The 18,604-nt window shown below is 45.8% G+C and overlaps 1 protein-coding gene across 3 annotated transcripts in view; it reads right to left on the bottom strand.

The window, feature by feature from the left end:
• LOC142776564 (uncharacterized) overlaps window positions 1-18,604 on the bottom strand; it is a 78,054-nt gene that overhangs the window by 33,490 nt on the left and 25,960 nt on the right. The window contains exon 1 of one of the 3 annotated variants that reach the window (XM_075880450.1): window positions 681-2,103. The exons of 1 other annotated variant lie outside the window; for it this stretch is intronic. In XM_075880450.1, the coding sequence (XP_075736565.1) occupies window positions 681-1,961 (1,281 nt within the window). In that variant the 5' untranslated portion in view covers window positions 1,962-2,103. Of the gene's footprint in view, window positions 1-680; window positions 2,104-14,665; window positions 15,506-18,604 lie in introns of those variants that run through there. One more of the 3 variants, XM_075880451.1, reaches the window with a different exon arrangement.

Raw genomic sequence — 18,604 nt, forward strand, 5'->3', positions numbered from 1 at the left:
CACTCAAACTCATATTCTTCGAAACTTGTGTGCATAACAATCCACCACCAACTATCCTACTTTCAATACATTTCTCCAAAAAGAGACACACAGGCGTACAGCACTCGCAGACTGAAACGCAAAATTACTTTTTTTAGTACAGTGAATTTAATGAGTGATTGAGTGATGACGCTGAAGGCAACGTTGGTTCTGACGCAACCGTTCCGAGTCAGACTCGTTCCAAAAGGACATGAACTGTAATACGTGCATTACATAGCACTTAGTTTCTGTGTTCCAATCCGAGTACTGTACGTGTTTACTATTCCTGTGACGTTTGGCCCAGTTTCTGCGTACGGATTCCCCTTTTTTGAAGAAGACGTGCGAAATATTCTCTTCTGATTACTGGGTTGAGCACTCTGGTAAACTGTCAGGACATTCGTGTTTTCTGTCTAAAACCAGCAACACAAACGTATCTTTTCGTGGCAAATTGTGGCGCAGTGTAATTTGAAGCAACAGAGAAAAAATGAACAGAACGTTGGTTTACTTGGGAATTGATGTGTGGGACCGCAATCGTTATGGGTGGAACCAATTAGGCAGGTGCGACCGAACAGAGTGCGGCCACTGTAGTGTGGCTTAGCTTGGGCCAAGAGCCACTAGGCGCCGAGAAGCGAGTAAAAGTGAAAAAAAAAGAAAGGCTATACCTTGCAGCTCATTAGGAAGCGGAGAGACGCCAGGTTGGGTACTGCACTGAGCGTCAGTCGAAGGAACATGCGACGAGACCTCGGGAAGTCGTCGTGCAGCTCGGCCACGTCATCGGGCTCGATGTGGAGTGGGAGCTGGCATACAGTGCATCCGAGATGCGCACCTCGCTGAATCACGCGAACGTCCAGCTCGACGAGCTCCCGACAGGCCTGTGCCAGCCGGTAGACCGCTCGGGAGTGGTGCAGCCCACAAGGTGCCACTGAGAGCGCCTGCAAGAACATGAGGTTTGCGTCACCGAGTAGCTGCATCAGGTCGACGTCCGGGCCAAAGTGAAACGAGTGGACGTTCAGCTCGACGAGGTACTGCAGGACGAGAAAGAACTCGTGGAGGCCGTTGAGGTACGACATTCCGGCCATAGGGTGGGGCTCAAAACTGAATGGTTGCTGCGGAAGAAGAACAAGACAGAGGTGGTGCACAGCCGTCCAGTCGTGTCCTTGAATGGCCACGCTGATTCTTTCTGCTGGTACATCGGCTTCGTCGGTGAATACGACGACAAGCTGCGACGAAAGCCCCTGGCCCGAGGTGACGAGCGTGTAGTCGCGAAGCCAGACGCAACAGCAAGAATAGAAAAAGTTCCAGTAACAGACGTTGGCGCAGACAAGTGCTTGTACGTGGAAGTCGGTCATTTCATGTGGTGGCAGATGAACCATCGGCGGAATGTCGGAGGTGAACGTGAATTTCTCTAGCTGGCGATTGAAGAGCAGAATGTCATTCAAGTAATACACTATTCTCTGGAATTCTCCGCTCAAAACGTGCACGTGAAGTTCGGTCACATAGGGGCAAAAGTGAAGCAGCCACCAGAGGAGCTGAACGTTCCCGTCACTGTTTACTTCAACGTACACGCGGCGCAAGCTGGGCACCAGGAACACCAAATGTTCGCCGAAGGACGCGGACAATTGCTCTACCTCGCTTTCAATAAACTCGTCAGAAACTATGAGCGAGAAGTCGATCTCTTCGAGCTCGGTGAGCCGGTGTTGTAGCAATGACAACATGTGAGAAGCCGGTATTGGGCAAGTAAGGCAACGCAAGAGACGCAGGCTCGACAGCAAACCTACGTACTTGATCAGTACGTCGAGATCGGCCAGTACGCAGTTTGAGACATCCAGTTCTAGCACGCCCGTTGCTATGTCGATTCTTCTCAGTATTCTGCCAAGGCTTCGTGCCCTGGCGTTGACCGGAAGGCTCAATACCATGGCGGCGGTCTTCCTTTCTTCTGACATACTTGCACAGCCTTCGCTCTTGAGCTTGATGCAAGAAACGCTTTCTTTCGGCAAGTGAGTGACCGCTAGGACCTTCCACGGAAAGCGCTCAGGGCTCCCGGCAGTTATTTGGAGGCCACGTTCACAGACACATTCGCTGTCGTTCACAGCCGTTGCGTGCTAGATGAGTGGAACCCACTGCCACGCGGTGGTGGTGGTGGTAGTGGTTAGAAGAAGAAGAATACGCCCAACTTTTGCATCCCGATAGGAAGCACGACACATTGGTTCTTCGAAAACTAAATTATCAGCAATCAAAAGCTATTAATATTTCGGATGCTTTGTCTGTATGTACACATCTGACGTCCGCAAAGCAGTCTCCTCTTCTCAGGATATATATTGGTCTCTTGTACCGCATAGCCTACCAGAAGTTCAGTTTATTTGGGTCCCCGGTCATGCTGGAATTGTACCAAATGAAATTGCTGATTCGGTCGCCTCTGCATCTTTAAATTTTCCGTTGGCGCTAGTAGCTCCACAGTTTTCTTTGATTACTGCCGAACAATTCAAACGCCTGTTAATCTTAAAAATCAACGAAACGTCTCTCCTACAATCTGAAGAATTTCGGCACTTGCCATTCACATGGAACACCGCAAAATGCCTTTCGCGTCAATGTGAGGTGACCCTCACAACTTTCGCTGTAGAGTTCCTCGGTTAAATTTTTATCTCAACAAATCAAGATTTTCAATAACTAACCTATGTGCAGTTTGCAATGAACCGGAAACAATAGATCACTTTCTTCTCAGATGCCGCCGCTTCGCCTCACTGCGCCGAATAATTCTTGAAAGACCGATTGGTATGCTCGGATTGCCAGTCAATACATCCACCCTATTATCGTTTGGAGCCAGTCAGTTGGGTGTGGGCCGCAGTGCTATTCTGTCAGCGCTACATGAATTCATTCAGGCAACCGGAAGGATACGCTGCTAGTGGTACTGCCAGATATATCCAATCCTTTGTCCCCCTTCCTCATTCTTGTTAATTTGTTTTATATATTCGGGTTCATCGCATTCTTCTGCACTTTTTCACGTTTTTTCAAAGGAACATTATTATTGTTCCTATCTAATTTCTCTTTCTTTTTTGTAGCAAGCGCTGTAAAAAATTATCTATTATGAGGTACAATGTGGCCAATCCCCGATGTGGGTATGAGCCAAGATCTCCTAGGTGACGAGACATAGCCCCACTACGGTGGTCTATAGTGGCTAAGGTACTCGGCTCCTAACTGCAGTTGACGGGAAGGAATCTCCGCTGCGGCGGCTGCATTTTAGATGGAGGCGTAAATGCTCTAAGCCCGTGTGCTCAGATTTTGGTGCACGTTAAAGAAGCCCAGGTTGTCGAAACTTTGGAGCCCTCCATTATGGTGTCTCTCATAATTATATGGTAATTTTTGGTGTTCGACCCCACGTATCAATCAGGGAGCACGCCACAACGCCTGTTGCCGAGTGATATAGAGCTTGATCTAGTAACCTTAGGATAAACATTCCCTGATCGCAGTCGCATTGGCTGCTATATCGCCAGAGCGGCTGTGAAGACGCGTGCACACGAGGAAGCATGTGCCATCATTTTTAGAAACCATGGCACTGAGCGCGTATGATCAACAATTGCACTGGTTCGCAATACATTCGCAATGCATCGGTGGGGCGCAAGCAGTGACGACAGCAATGTAGCCGTGTAGAGGGGTGTCACTTTAGAATTACATATACAAAGCGCAGGCTATATTGGCTGTGTTCCAATTCTTAGACAGCACGTTGATAGTCTACGTAGACTGCTTAGAAGGCAGCATCGAGCTCATGCTGTCCGAGGAATGGAACACATTTAGACGGCTTTTACGCGACGATGCACCACCTTGCGTCGAAAAAAAATCCAAACATACAAACGAAAAAAGTTCTCTTTTCTAGCGTATTTCGTGTTGAAGTCTACAAAAAATAAGTAAACGTTTCGCGCATTTCAGCGTCTGTAGAAGCGTCTGTATGTGTGCAGACGTCCATTCCGCTGAGATCCGATCTATCTGAGCGATTCGCTGAGCTGCCTTCTTGTTTAGACAGCAAAGTAGCCTCAATCGTATTTGTCTACGATGCGGTCTTCTCGGAGGTGTCTATGGTGCCAGCTAGGTGGGAATTTGAATAGGACATAAGATGGCTGACGTCCATTTAGCTGTATATTTAGCCGTCTATGGTGAGTATTGGAACACACCCATAGACTGCGCTCGGTGAATATAAAGGCCAGAAAACTTTGAACAAAAAGTGACCAAAAACCTATTGCCACAGACATCAACGGCCACCGTACGATTGAAGCACAACTAGGTGTGGAGGGTTCAAATAAAGGAAACCGAAATCTCAAGAGTAATTTTTTACCGCGATACTCCTGGTTTTATATATGCCAAAATACAATAGAAATTTACTTTGTGGTTTATATGACACTTGGCTAAATAACATGTTGCCTCTATTTTTGGTCGAGTGCCTTAAATGGTGAGGAAAGGGCGGCATATGCAGGCAGTCTGCAGCCTGGCCTTATGTTTAGTTCGGCGCAGTAACCCAAGGCATCGCTCACTTTCGCGTGGTGGTTTCGTGTCTTGTACCTTTCGCAGTTCATTTATTTCCTTATATTCTGTTTGCTGCGCTGACATTTAGGAGGTGCACTAGCTCACAGAATAGATAGATTGATTATTCTGTGATAGTCGGCTGCCTTCGCTGGCGCATGGCCGCCTGCCCTCGTCTTTCGTGATAGTGAATGCGGCACGCTAAGCAGAGAAAAGCTGTACTCTCTAAGTTGTCAAGGTGATATTCTCACGGCAGCTCTCTCACTGCAGTGGGTTTTCATGATTGGGTAATGTGAGTTCTCCTACAATTGTTGGAGAACTTCACGAATTTGATTATGACCGTGGAGATGATCATCAACTGATCATCTCCACGAATTAAATCATGACGAGTGGGCGAAGCCCTGGGAAGTTCATTAATCCGTTCATTTGCTTTTGTAAATTAGTAACAACGCATGTGTGCAGTATATAAAATGTTTTTTTTCGTCATAACTCGTATGCTGTGTTGACTTCTGAATTACGCTTTGTCTTCTTTATTACTGCTTCGTGGTCCTTGAAGTGTAGAAGCAATGGTTCTTCGAAGTGATCTAGGCTGAAGTTGGCAAATACGAGGTGCATGCACCTTTTATTTCTATTTAGGTATTTGTAGAGGGCTGGTAATTTAGGAACATTAACGACGCGTGAATGGTGCGTTTCTTGACTAAGCAGGACTTGTACGAGGACTTTTTTATCAGCCTTCACTTTATGTGCACGTCAAAGGCTGCGTCGTCTGGTATGTTATTTACTTATTACGAAGACAGTGGACCTTTTTCAGAACGTCTATCGGGACGTCGGGCCCTTGACTTGAGATGCTGCACCGCCTGTTTCCGTCCAATAAATGCCTGATGCTCATGAACAGGAGCCGTGGAATGATTAATCGCTGCTTCCCGAGCTCTTGCCTACGGGTAGCTTGCTGTAATCGCGGACTTTGAACCACCGCATGCCGCGCTCTCACTCAGGAGCAGCAGATTTTATCGGCGTTGTAGCTTTTGCTGCTGCTTCCTGTTGTATAACACTTTTGGTTTTAGTATCAATACATGCGGTAGGAGGCGCTCTTGTGCTGCATATATTGTAGTGTGATATTCAGTTCCGTGAGTGTCAGCCGGGGTCTCGGCTTTGGTCATGTTCTTCTTCCCGGCACGCACTCCAGGCGCCGGGCCCCTTTGTTCTCTGTGCGTCGCGTCTGACGTACGATACTGCACTTCCTGAACTTTCAACTCCGGGCTTGCTTGTTCCCTGCGTCGCTCATAAAACTTTCATTTATGGCGTAGTTGATATACCAGGCAAGTGTGCTTGCAACAGATGCCTCAAGCGTGCTTAAAACAGGCTCTAGAAAAGACTCTCCGTGCAAAAAGCTCCGAGCAGCTTTCGCAGTTACGGAGCTGCCCATTCAACGATCACCTGGTGATTTTTTCGGTTATAAAAATAAACATAGGTTTCGCTAGAAACAAAACGTTGAATCCTCATCTCCGCAATTTTATCTCTAAACAAATTGATCCCTAGAGGTACTCACCACACACACCCGTTGCAGCGCGTCAGCGAGTAGTAACTTGAGTAGGCACGCAAATTCGAGTAGGCACGCAAATTCGCGTGGTCTTATGGCCTATCTCTATATAGGGAAAGGACGCGGCGCCGCGTCGGAAAGCCCTGCGCTAACGCGCTGCAACGGGTGCGTGTGATGAGGCCTTAAGACACTTCAGGCAATAATAGCTGGAACACTTGTGGAATTTACAGAGATATATTTAGTGTGGGTTATTGAGCTCGAGTCAAGAATGAAAAGCATCTGAAAACAAGAACTCAGCACGGAAATTTTTTTCTCCCTCTGGTTTTACCACAGATCGTCCAGATGTAACCAGAGGGTCACCTCACGCTATGGCTTGATCTTCTCTCTACTTGATTTTCACGTTTTCCGTCGCCATGCCATGGCTCGCGCGTCTACTATGTCTTGAAGATGTGCTGCAGGAGGCATTCCTCCCTTGTCATGCTTCCTCCGTGTCCTGAGGAAGCACGACTGGGGTCTCGGCAACGCTTCGTGCCCCGCTTCGAGCGCTTCCTTGTTGTGGCCGAGGATGGAGAGTGAGACATAGCACAATGGTGCCTCTTCTTTCTCTCGCGGCTTTTTTAAGACCTTATGGTCGAGCCTGCAGGGCTATGGTATCTCGCACGCGTCCATGCCAGCGACTACGTGACGAGCTCCGTCATCGACCACAGCTTACCTTACTGCTGGTATGGCGATAATTCGAAGCCTCGCTAAGCACATCGCTGGCGCTGCTTGGAGGGGAGCTCCTCGAGCGCTTCTTGCGGCTAGCTTTTGGGCCGTTGGTAGCGACAACCTTGTTGGTGGCCGAGATTTCCCCAGTTGGCTTCGATGCATCGGCTTTCTTCCGCGATTTCCGTGCCGCCGCAGTTGCAAAGGGCTCCGGTGCTAGCGGGTGCTCCACAGCCACGGCCTTGGGGTGTCAAGCGCGTGGCCGCTTGGTAGCCGCAGCTTTGTTTGAAGGGCTATTTTCATCGTCAGAAGCCTGGCGCTTTGCTTGCCACCCGACCTTCGCAGCATTCATGTCGGCCTCCTGTTTATTCGGTATGGTTGCGTCACTCCGGGTTCTGTCCCACCGCCAGCCACCGACGTCGTGCAGCCTGCTGTCGTCTTCAGCGTTGCCGTTAGAGGGGCCCCTAAGAGACAGCTTTGGTGAGGGCACGCGAGATCTCGGGCAGTGCAGCCAGACGGGGCGGCCAGCTTCCACTGGTTGGTTGGTTGGCCCTTACGTGCCTTGAGATACCCACCAGGAGGACTGAGGTCTCGTTCAGTTCTCTTGCACCACATGATGACATTTCTTGCTCGTCTTGTTATGATATTCAGGGCAGTTTAATCGACAGCACAGTGAGCAATATGAAAGAAAGTGTGGCTACGTTTGCTTAGGAAATTTAGTGTTATTTTAATAATCGAAAATATTCAGTATGGTGCGAATAATTGAAAAGATAATTTTAAAACCGAAGCCATAATTGTTTCCGATCATTTGAAAATCGCCGAGTGTTAAGGATGTACACACTTGCTGCACAAACAACTTTCTCATTTTCGGCACAATAATACTAAGGATAACTGCGCTTTTATGTTTTAAAACACGATATAGCTTTGAGAGACGCCATTGTGCATGTCTCCGCAGATTAAGACCTTCTTTTGTTCTTTATAGCACGCTGACATCGTAGAGTACGAGAACTCATAGCACTTCACCTACGTCAAAATGCGACAGCCGGGGTCGTGATCGAACCAGCGACTTTCGAGTCAAGAGCCAAGCACAAAGACCAGAAAGAGTGTCGTACAAAGAATGCAACAGTTTCGCTGTAAAATTTTTGGTTCTAGTGAAAATCGTACGTAAGATTTCTGCGTGAGAAGCACATGCCACAGAGTCACGCCCATGGTTGGAACTGCTCAAAAAAAAAAACACTAGCATTTAAACTTGACTTATCGAAGCTATGAACCACATTAAAAATAATACGTTAAGTTCGGAAAGTAATTGTGCGGTATTTGGAAACCTAAAATTGTAATGCAGCGATGTCCGCAAGCTGCCACGTTATTAGTTTTGTCGGCGACCCACATGTGAGCGCCTCACAAGGGCGCGAGAGCATCACAGCTATAGGGAACATGAATGTCCTGGCGATGCTAGCCAGATAGAGTGGCGGGGGGGGGGGGGGGGAAGTAAAATGAGACGTGGGGAAGAACGCAACATTTTGAGTTTGCCGGCCTCTGTAGCTAATAAAAAGACCACTTTTATTTTTCTGTTTTTTCCAGCGAGTAGGGCTGGTACCTATTCACCTATTCGCATAGAAAAAGTGACGTGGCTAGTGTCAATGTGTTCCTGATCCATTAAAAATTGACGAAATTCTATTCGGCCACATTTTTGTTTTTGTGCATAAAGCTACCCCTGTGTCTGTGCAGCAACGCCAATATTTATTATTACGATAATAATTACATGGACACTCTCGGCTGGATTTTGCCACCGGAGTCATCATCACTCACCGTAGATGTACGCACTCTAAAAAAAAATCAGCTCAATGAGAGGATAACTCCAATTTTAGTCCTCAAATTATGTCGTTAGTCCGCCAAAAGTCCAAGTGTGGTGAAGAGAGTGTCGTGTGCAAATTCGGAGGCCTAACGAGAGGACGAACGGCTCACATACTCCCTCGAGTAGAGGCTGAAGAGATGAAAAGACGCTTTTTCTACAGCCCTTGTGTTCACGGGTCTACAGCCTTTCAAAGGTGTGGCTCTCGGTCAGGAGCACCATATTTTTGTGAAACTCACCCATTTACTTTTTTGGGGTGGTGGTAGCATTAGGCGGAGGAATTAGAAGCGAAGAATGTGGCAAATGCATGTTCAGGGGTTCAGTGAACTGATGGGAAGAATTCTCAGCCCACTTACAATTACAATGCAGACAATTATGCGAGAGAAGAATAACTTGTCGAGGGTTAATAGTGTGGAGACTCTATAATGATTTCAAACGTAGTTCAATAAGCTTCACAATATTTACTAGCGGTGACAGTCATGCAATTCTGACGGACATTTGAACACGTATATTGTGTATCCATTCACGCCGGACTTCTGCGGAGTCGCTCACAGTCACTGTAGTCAAGAATGCGGCTCGTGTTCATCACTAGGGGTGATCTTTTTTCTCTTGTTCCGTGGAAGGTGAGTGCCGCTTCAAAAGCTATCAACGTAGTTGTGAAAAACGTACATCGTCGCGTGTGCTTGAATTGTGTACGCACGTGTATTTGTGTTATTGCAGAACGGCTGTTCAATGTACTGAACACCGCAACTTTCCTGCAAAGAAATGGACACCCTAGCTTACAGGCTGGGCTTTTTCGTGGCTCCTTTTCGGCGAAGCTTCAAGAGTGTACGCCGTCACCTCAAAGTGTAATAATCAATTTTTGAATTAACTGGCTCTGGAAATCACGTGCGTCTGTTAATTTTCAAGGTAAGTTTTTCATTTTTGTTGCCTTGGCACATTACACATTAAATATTGTGAACGCTGAAAAAACACTGTGCGCGGCATGTTCCGGCATGTTTTGTGGGCTTGCGACTGCGTAATTATCAGGGCTTAGGCAATTAATTCGTTGCTTCCTAGCTAAATGATATTTTTAAGAATTTCCCTTCCATTTCTGGCAGGTAAAAGGGGAACAACAACCGACGGCGAATACCGCTTCTGTGCATGACTCACTGTTTGTGTAAAATAAATATATCTAGGTTGGAATTGGTCTCTGCAATTTTTCGTTGCAACTCACAATCCCGAATGTAGTTATAAGTAAGGTGCAGCTGACGTGAGCTGTCATGTAAGTCTGGGGAAAATGGCCTGGTGAATGAAGAGTGGATTAGTCATTAGTCTTTCGAAAAACTGTTCAAATGGAATAACAGTTTATCCCGAAGGCTTAACATTCACTTCTCCAGGAATGATTTCTGGAAATCAACAGTTCGTCCTTACGAGAGTAAAATTTGCTCTATGATGCAACTTTTGTTCTGGACACCACATTTTGTTCACATCTTCTGTTCCATCTTAATTTCTTCCGGAAGAGTTCGCCGATCGCATTGCCCGCTGCCGTGAAATCGCCCGCGCCAACACTGCTACCATTCAGGAGAAGAGAAAAATCGACATTGATGCAAAGCGTCGAGTTGTTCTGTTCCGCCCAGGCGACGAAGTGCTTTTGTGGACACCTGTCCGTGCACCTGGGCTCTGCGAAAAATCCCTTCACCGATATCTTGGTCCATACACCATTCTGGAACGAGCATCCGAAGTCAACTATTGCGTCGCTCCTGTCAACTTGGCTCCTGTTCGTCGTCACGGCCACACCGAGATCATCCGTCTCTTGACTCAAACCACATATTCGACGTTCCAACCCTTTCTAACTTGCTGTCCTCTTTCGCGAAGGGAGAAAATAGTGTGAGTGCTGACTATGTACTTTCTCTTAATCTGTATGACAAAACCATTGTAGTGATCATCATCGTACGTCACGCGGGCTTCGTCTGTTTGGCTCGTGCACCTGGATTAAAAATATAACCTGGTTACTGCCGTACCAGACGTGGATATATATATATATATATATATATATATATATATATATATATATATATATATATATATATAATGACTGGGATACGTAGCCTGGTTCAAACGCCTTGTTTATTCCATTCTGACTTCTTCCTCCTCCCGAAAGAAAAGAAGCACGAGTTAAGAACAAGAAAAAGTACACAAGGAGAGGTTGAGAAGTAACAAATGTCAAAATGCACAATTGATTTCATGGCCCAGTGGTGTTCCGTAAACTCGCAAAACTTCAGAAAAGAGTGCAGCAGTGCGGTTAAAGGGGAAGTTCTGGTGGGCGAGGCTGGCTGTGGCGTTCTGGAAAAGGTAATCGCGTCTTGCTAAATGACACTGACCATGACGTGACTTGAGCAGCTGCGAGGAACGAATAAGCTTGGAAGTCCTTGTAGCATTTTAAGGTGAAATGTCATAGGCGCCGAATTCTCTGTCGTACGCGCGGCATTCTGTGTAATGGCTGAAGCAGAATCAGTGCTTCCAGCCTGCGTGTACAAGAACTGAAGTTCAACGATGTATGTCTATGTTCGTGCGTTCTACAAATGGTAACGCTCAGTATCTTTCGTAGTTTTATGTGGCGTTGGATCTGTTGATTGGATCGTGGGCGATGTTTGGATATCTGGTTCCGTCTTGATCTCTTCTGGAGAAAACTTGTGTGATGTTTCTTTTCGGGAAAATGTCTTGAGTCTGATGTGTTTTTTCTCTCGAAGGAGACATCTTGAATTTCTCGACGCTTTCCTTGAGTCTCTTGCAAATGGCTTTCCTTGAGCTGCGAACGGTCTTTCGATGAGTGTGATTGTCCATGCTGGGTAGCATGTCACCTAACCTGGTTGATTTTCTTGTGATTTCTGGTGTTGCAAAAATGCTGAGGTGGCAGTCCTTCTGGAAAAAAGGCAATGTTTTTTTTGCAACTTGACGTAGGTCTCACTTTGTAGCTGTTGCAATGCTTTTCGTGCAGTGAAGGTAGCAGAACAGACTTGACTGGAGGAATATCTCTAGCACCTGCGCCACCGTTCAATACGAAGGCTTCTCCGTAATGAGTTGGTGCTTCCACGCCTTCTGTGTTTAGATTTTCAGGTGGCTGCACACTGAATGGTGACACTGCAGCAGGCGTGGTTTGGTAAGATTTTAGTTCTGAATGTCCGTCTTTCCATGCAACTAACGAGCGGAGCTGTTCTGACAAATGAACCTGCATAGAAGCCGCAGGGCATGGCTGAATATCCTCCTAGTTCCGCAGCTCTATCTCGACCGTAGTAGGCGTGTGAGGCGTGAGGTGAGCGTTGGGAGCGATGAAAGAGCCAAGTAATAGAAAACCAGGAGGTGGACCAAGTGTGCGAGATGAAAAGTAAGCTGATCTAATGTGTGAAGACTGATTCTCACTCTTCAAATCAAAGTGAAATCAATTGGGATGCTTTCGAAATTACCATTGCAAAGGAAAAAGAACTTGACGACAGAGGAGAACCAGGCACTTCGGGAACTCCGACCGGATTGGAGCATTGTCATTGTGCCCGCTGACAAGAGCAATTCGACAGTGGTGTTGAACAGTGGAGGCTACGATTGGAAGGTTTCAGCGCTTTTAGAAGGGGACGCATATACGCAGCTAGTAAATGACCCAATAAAGCGAACCCAGACACAGCTAAACAAGCTACTCGCGGAAATTTTCAAGCATTACCCGGATCTCAGGTCACTTTACCTGCGACTAATCTGCCGTAACGGATCCGCACCGAGTTTTTATGGACTACCAAAAATTCACAAGCCCGAGGTCCCCCTCCGACCGATTGTAGACTTCACTTCCTCCCCATGCCGAGCCCTTTCAAATTTTCTACACCAAATCTTCGCCCCACTAACCCGGAAGACACCAACTCATGTTTGAGACTCCAGCCACTTCGTGCAGCTAGTGTCAAATGTGAGCATAGGCGATGACGAGAGCATGGTCTTATTTGACGTCATTTCATTGTTCACCAACGTGTCAGTTCCCTTAGCTATCTCCGCTGCCCGTTCTGCGCTTGAGAAGGACGCATGCCTGAGTGAAAGGACTCCTTCGGCGGTTAACAACCTCTGCAGTCTACTAGAGTTCTGCCTGTCCAGTAAGTACTTCTCCTACAAAGGAACTATTTCCAGGTAGAACAGTTGAACCACGATGGGAGATTCAATCTCCGTCACGATGGCAAACCTGAACATGGAGTACATAGAAGAGAAAGCACTCAGCTCCTTCTCGCCGCGACCCAAGCTTTGTGTCCTGCGTGAAAATATTGGCTCATAAAAAATTTGGTCTTGGTTTATTTCAGACTATTTGAGTTCACGCGAAGAAGCATGAAACTGAATCTTCTAAGACAGATGTTGGGAGCGTGATGGAGAAGCTGAAAGCAATCAGAAGACCAAAAGAATAAATAGTTGGTTCATATGCATGTTGAACTAATGTCAAGCGTTATCATGTACTTCTTTTTCAGCTGAATAATATATTCAAAAGGTGCGATCCCATCAACTTACGTGGGTAACTAACGTTTTCATTAAGACTTATTTTATTATGTTTCCAACAGGGCAGGGTGCATCAGATGAATTTGAAATATATCATGAACATTAGGTCACGTGGTATGCTTGTTCCATAAATTAATGTGATCTTTCCTGGAATATTCCACGTGAAATTAACAAACAAAGTTTCTCTTCCTATAGGCTCGGTGGCTGTGTAAAGCACTTACTACAAATAGCGTTAGGAGAAATTTCACATCACCGATGCCAAGAAACTCTCCATAAGTACCAGTGAAACATAGCTTATATGATGGCAGCATTGTTCCTCAGATGCACAATATGTAGAAGCTCTAGATATTTATCTTTATATGCTTTAAACTGTGCAGTAATGGCCATATATGAAAATATACAAAATCTCAAATATGAGCGTAAAAATCCCCAGATATGTCTCTATATGACATGATATAAAGATACCACATAAGGGTATATTAAAAGTAGGCAGATATGGCTATATATGGCCTTATATTACCTTATATAAGGATCACATATGAGGGCATATTGAAAATTGGGCAGATATGGCCATATAAGGCCTTAGATATCATATAAGGCTTTATATGTTCATATCCGCCAATTTTCATTATATCCTTAAATGGATTTTTGTATAGGTCCAAATACGGCATTTTTGTAAAGGATGCCACCACCAAGCGTCCAAGACTAGCGAATATCGCGCTCCTCGGTCACACGTCTTTATGCCTTTATGGCCGCTTGCGCTGTCGTAAACGCACAAATCGATGTGAAATCAGCTGATCGCGCGCGATAGTCTTGCGAATTCCAAGCTTTTAAACGTGCTCTTATTACGTGTATTATGATCTATCAGCAACGTGATTGCGGACGGCTACAACGTGACTGTCGTGAAGCCGCCCGCCGCTGTTTTGGTTGTCAGTTTTCATTCCTCGGCGTGGCCCATTTGCAGTGTTTCGGGCTCGGAGTACTCCGAGAATCGTCTATACGGATCGTATGAATATCACACATTACGAGAGTATGATGCCATTAAACAATGCATCTGCTGGCCATTATCATTCGATTTTTAAAGTGCTCATTGTCGAACCTCGACCTTTTACTGTATATCACACAATTTACAGCTTGGTATTGTAGCGCAAGTTTTAGCACTTGCGTGCCGCGAAGAGCACTCCCGTTTTTCAGAATCGTATTTTGTGGTACCTATATTTTATGAGTTATGAGCGCACACACAATCGAATAGAAATCGGTATATTACCGCGCTATGCTTGGCATATACGTGTACTCGCGAGCAGCCCGTAACACGCAATTAGCTGTGGTGGCCAAAGCGAGGTTGGTGTGCCAAAAGTCTCAGCAGGACCACGACGCACTTTTCAGAGCTGTTTCTCACAGACGCCGCGGCGGATGAAGCTGCGTCCAGTTTGAGGCTGCTTGTCACGCGATCACGTGTTTCCACTCGTACTGCTCAAGATAGTAAACCGAGACACGAATGAACGAGTGGCAACATTGAAATAAGGAAAAGAAAAAAATACAAGCAGTCCCAAGGCAGTTTACTGATATAAAATGCCACTTTCACACAATGTCTTGTTGTGTCACGGCTAAAAAGCGAAGCCGCTTGTTAATATTGGTAACACTTTGTTATTGAAGTATACAGACAATATTAGGTGCTTAATATATGCCTGTTTATAAAAGGCCTTCTGTGGTTGTAACCACGAGTGATAACGGTTGAAAGCGATTGGGAACGGACGTTGTTTGATACCGATAAAAATAGACAATAAACGATGATAGCAGTAGTAATAAAGTCCAGCAGTGTTTCAGAAGATTAGCGCTAGCACCACCATATGCCAAGGAAAATAAAAAAAACAACAAACAAAAAACGCTCCGCGTTTTACTTTTTTCTAGTCCTCAGAGAACACGGAACCTTGCGCAAATACTAGGCCCTCAGACAGGACCGCGTGGTTATTGCTTCTGGTAAAAAGGACAAGTGGTAAGCGCGCGTGAACTCGCTCATCTTGGATTGCCTGTGCGAGCACTTAGCAACGGGCGAACGGCGACACTCGCATCTCACGTCACGTCAAGCAGTCACGGTTCTTGGGCTTAACGAGCGCTATGAATGTCGCCGTGGAGCATATGATGCAAGGCCCGTCCCGAAAGAAGTGTCCCTCTTTCGCTATCTCCACCGTGTCCCGCAGCCACGTGATCCTTTGCTCGCGACCAGTCTCCATGCTCCGGTAGTGCACGTGTACGCAGATGAGCTGGAGCAGTACATTGGCCAGCTGTGTCACGTGTGCTTGCGCGATGTCGTCGGATACGGGAACGTCAGACAGAAGGCACAGGTACTGCAGCCTTCTTGCGCACGTCATATTGTCCTGGAAAAAGAAACTAACATTCTGAGAAAGTTCTTTCTCGTAGGTCCGGTGAGCACAATATGGTGTGGAGCTAAAATTAAGAATAAAGGGAAACACCGCTGCTCTGTAAGGAACCTATAAAAAATTAGTGTGGCATGTACTGGAGGCGCAATGTTGAAGAGACAATGGAGCAGATGGCTGTTACTGTCTTGCCAATTTTTCAAACGTTCTTTCTTTCTTTCTATGCTTCTGACTCTTCTAGATTTTTGTTCACTTCTTCTTGTTCCTTCTTCTTGTTCACTTTCTTTAGCCGTATCTCTCTCCTTTGCCTTTGGTTCTCTCCGTTTGCCTTTTTACTTTTAGGCTATTTTTACCATCTCCCTTCCTCCTCACCCACAAATATTATCTTCACCCTAACTTACATTTTCTAAGCCCTTGCTGTACTACACAAAGCTACGCTTTCTATAGTACAGCTTTGTATAGTATATAGCTGAGTGGTTAATATATAGCTGAGTGGTTAAAACACTTGCCTTCGGATTGCAGGTACACGGGTTCAATTATCACCTCGCGCAGAGTTTTTCGTTCCTGGATTTTCTTTTCTCTATCTTTATTTCTCTTTCCTTCACTCGTTGTCTCACCCATCGGATTGGTTGCATACCGCACTAAACGAATTGGCGCAGGTGTTTCGACCGCGTAACAAAAGACGAAGACGAGGAGCAAGAGATCACGTGCAGTTTTTGCGGTGCCACTTTGGCATTAGCGGGTACTGCGCAATGAGAGGCACTCCGAGGGGTTTTCTTAACACAGCAACGCTTTTACAGCTTTCTTAGACAGCTTCGCTTTTAAAAAGATGATCTTGAAGGTGGGATGTTGGACATGTTGGATGATGGCGAACAGCTCAGACGCTAAGACGCAATTATTGTGAGAGCTAGACATAAAAACGTATTAGGAAAGATGTTTTTATCGTTATTTCTCGAAGCAGAAACGAAAGCTGGCAGGCAGCCATAAAAAATAAAGAAAGAAAAGCCACGAAAGAAAAGCAATTCTTAAAGTTTCAGCACAAGAACGAAGCACTGAACACAATACAAAAAATTGGAATGCCATAATAAGTAAAGGCAGCAGCAGCTAACTTCGTTAGCGTCTGATCAGGTGTAACTGTACTGAGCGCAGGCCTATGGCACACGGCTGCTCCAGCGAGCAAAGCAGTTTTCTTGTCAGTCATTCGAGCGCGAAGTAAGCAACGAGAGTAGAGCACGTACAAGGATATGAGCCGGTCACTGATTTCTGTCCTTAAAGCTTGACCGAGCCTGTTTTATGAAAGTTTGCCGTTCCTCCCGAGTGACGCGGCGCCACCATTGGCACACCATCATGCTTAATCACCCGATAGAGCCGTCTAGCTGCCGCGTTCTATCTCGGCTTGAGCTACGCTCGTGCGCTGCTTCGGCCAATGTCACCCAGGTAATTTAAGGCCTGCTCACTGTTTCTGCCGCGGGCTCTGACGTCACTCCATTTAGACCGACGTGTTTCGCTGCGAAGACCTGCCAACGCTTGCTCCTGTCCCTCGACAGACATTGATTGCCTAGCCTGACGAAAATTTGCATGAAATGCTGGTGTGCTTGTTGGCGACTAAAGAAGACCGTTTTTTTCTCTGTCCATAATGTGCAGCGTTAGCTCTCTTGAGGTTGTGGCTGTTTGCGCTATTATATTCAACTATCTTATATCTATCTGCTCGATCTACATACCCCCCCCCCTCCCCCCGACGAACCATTCAGTAAAACAGAATCCGAAAAAATTATTGATCAGCTTCCAGAACCATATGTGTTAACTGGAGAGTTTAATTCTCACAGTTTGCTATGGGGTGATGCCAGATGTGATGCGAGAGGTCGTGCAATAGAAAACTTTCTTCTCACATGTGGAGCCTGTCTGCTCAATAAAGCAGAGCCAACATACTTCAGTACCACACAAAAATACACACTCATGCATAGATTTAGCCATTGGGTCACCGTCACTCCTACCTTACTTTGATTAGAAAGGTGATAATCTATATGGAAGTGATCCTTTTCCGACTCTTTTAGAAATAATACAACGGGATTACCGACCATCTTATCCTAAAAAGTGGAACTTTCATGTTGCAAACTGGGTGAAATGTAGAGAGCTATGCAAAATACGCCTCGAAGAGGTAGACCATTTCGAAGTAAAAAAGATGGCCAACTACATCTCCGAATATGATCTTACTTGTGCAAAAAAAAAGTGCATACCGCAGTCCAGCAATGATAAGGTTAACACAAAGCCGTAGTGAAATCATGAGTGTAAAATTGCTAAAAAACGGCAAAACAAAGCATGTAGGACTTTTTCTCGCTACTCAGAAGCATAAAACGTGATAAACTTCAAAAGTTGCAAAGCGAATGGCAGGTGTATTCACCGTATAGCCAAACAGGAAAGCTGGAAACACTACATATCCTCAATAAACTCCTACACAGACGCCAGCAAGTTGTATAATATGGTGCATAAACTTAAAGGGCAAGGCCTAAATCTCTTCCCTTTGGTGAATGATTACGGTGATACAATAGAAAACAGTCAAACGCTCTTTGCGAACACTTCGAAGAAATGTCAAGCTCAGAAAATTAAACCGCTAAGTTCTTATGCCACAAAAGCATAGCTGAAAGTGTACCTCTGTGCCGGAACAAGCCTGTATCAGACTGGTACAATAAACCACTTACACTAAATGAACTGAATCTTGCCCTTGGTTTCTGTAGAAGGTCTGCCACTGGTTGTGATACAATTACCTAGGAAATGATCGTAAACCTCCCTGATGAAACCCTCAACTGCCTTTTCGCACTTTACAACAAGATTTTCAATACCAGCAGAATACCCTCTGCTTGGAAAGAGGCAATAGTACTACCAATCCTTAAAAAGGGCAAAGATTCCTCTTCGGTAAATAGTTACAGGCCTATCACCCTCACAAGCTGCCTACTCAAAGTGTTTGAAAAAATGATTAAGCACCGCTTGGTCTATTACTTAGAATACAACGGTATATTGGACCCATGCCAGTATGGCTTCCATAAAGCAAGATCCACAACTGACAATCTTGTCCTCCTCGAGTCGTAAATACGTGACGCG

The sequence above is a fragment of the Rhipicephalus microplus genome, chromosome X, assembly GCF_043290135.1.
Source record: "Rhipicephalus microplus isolate Deutch F79 chromosome X, USDA_Rmic, whole genome shotgun sequence".
Classification (NCBI taxonomy): Eukaryota; Metazoa; Arthropoda; class Arachnida; order Ixodida; family Ixodidae; genus Rhipicephalus; species Rhipicephalus microplus.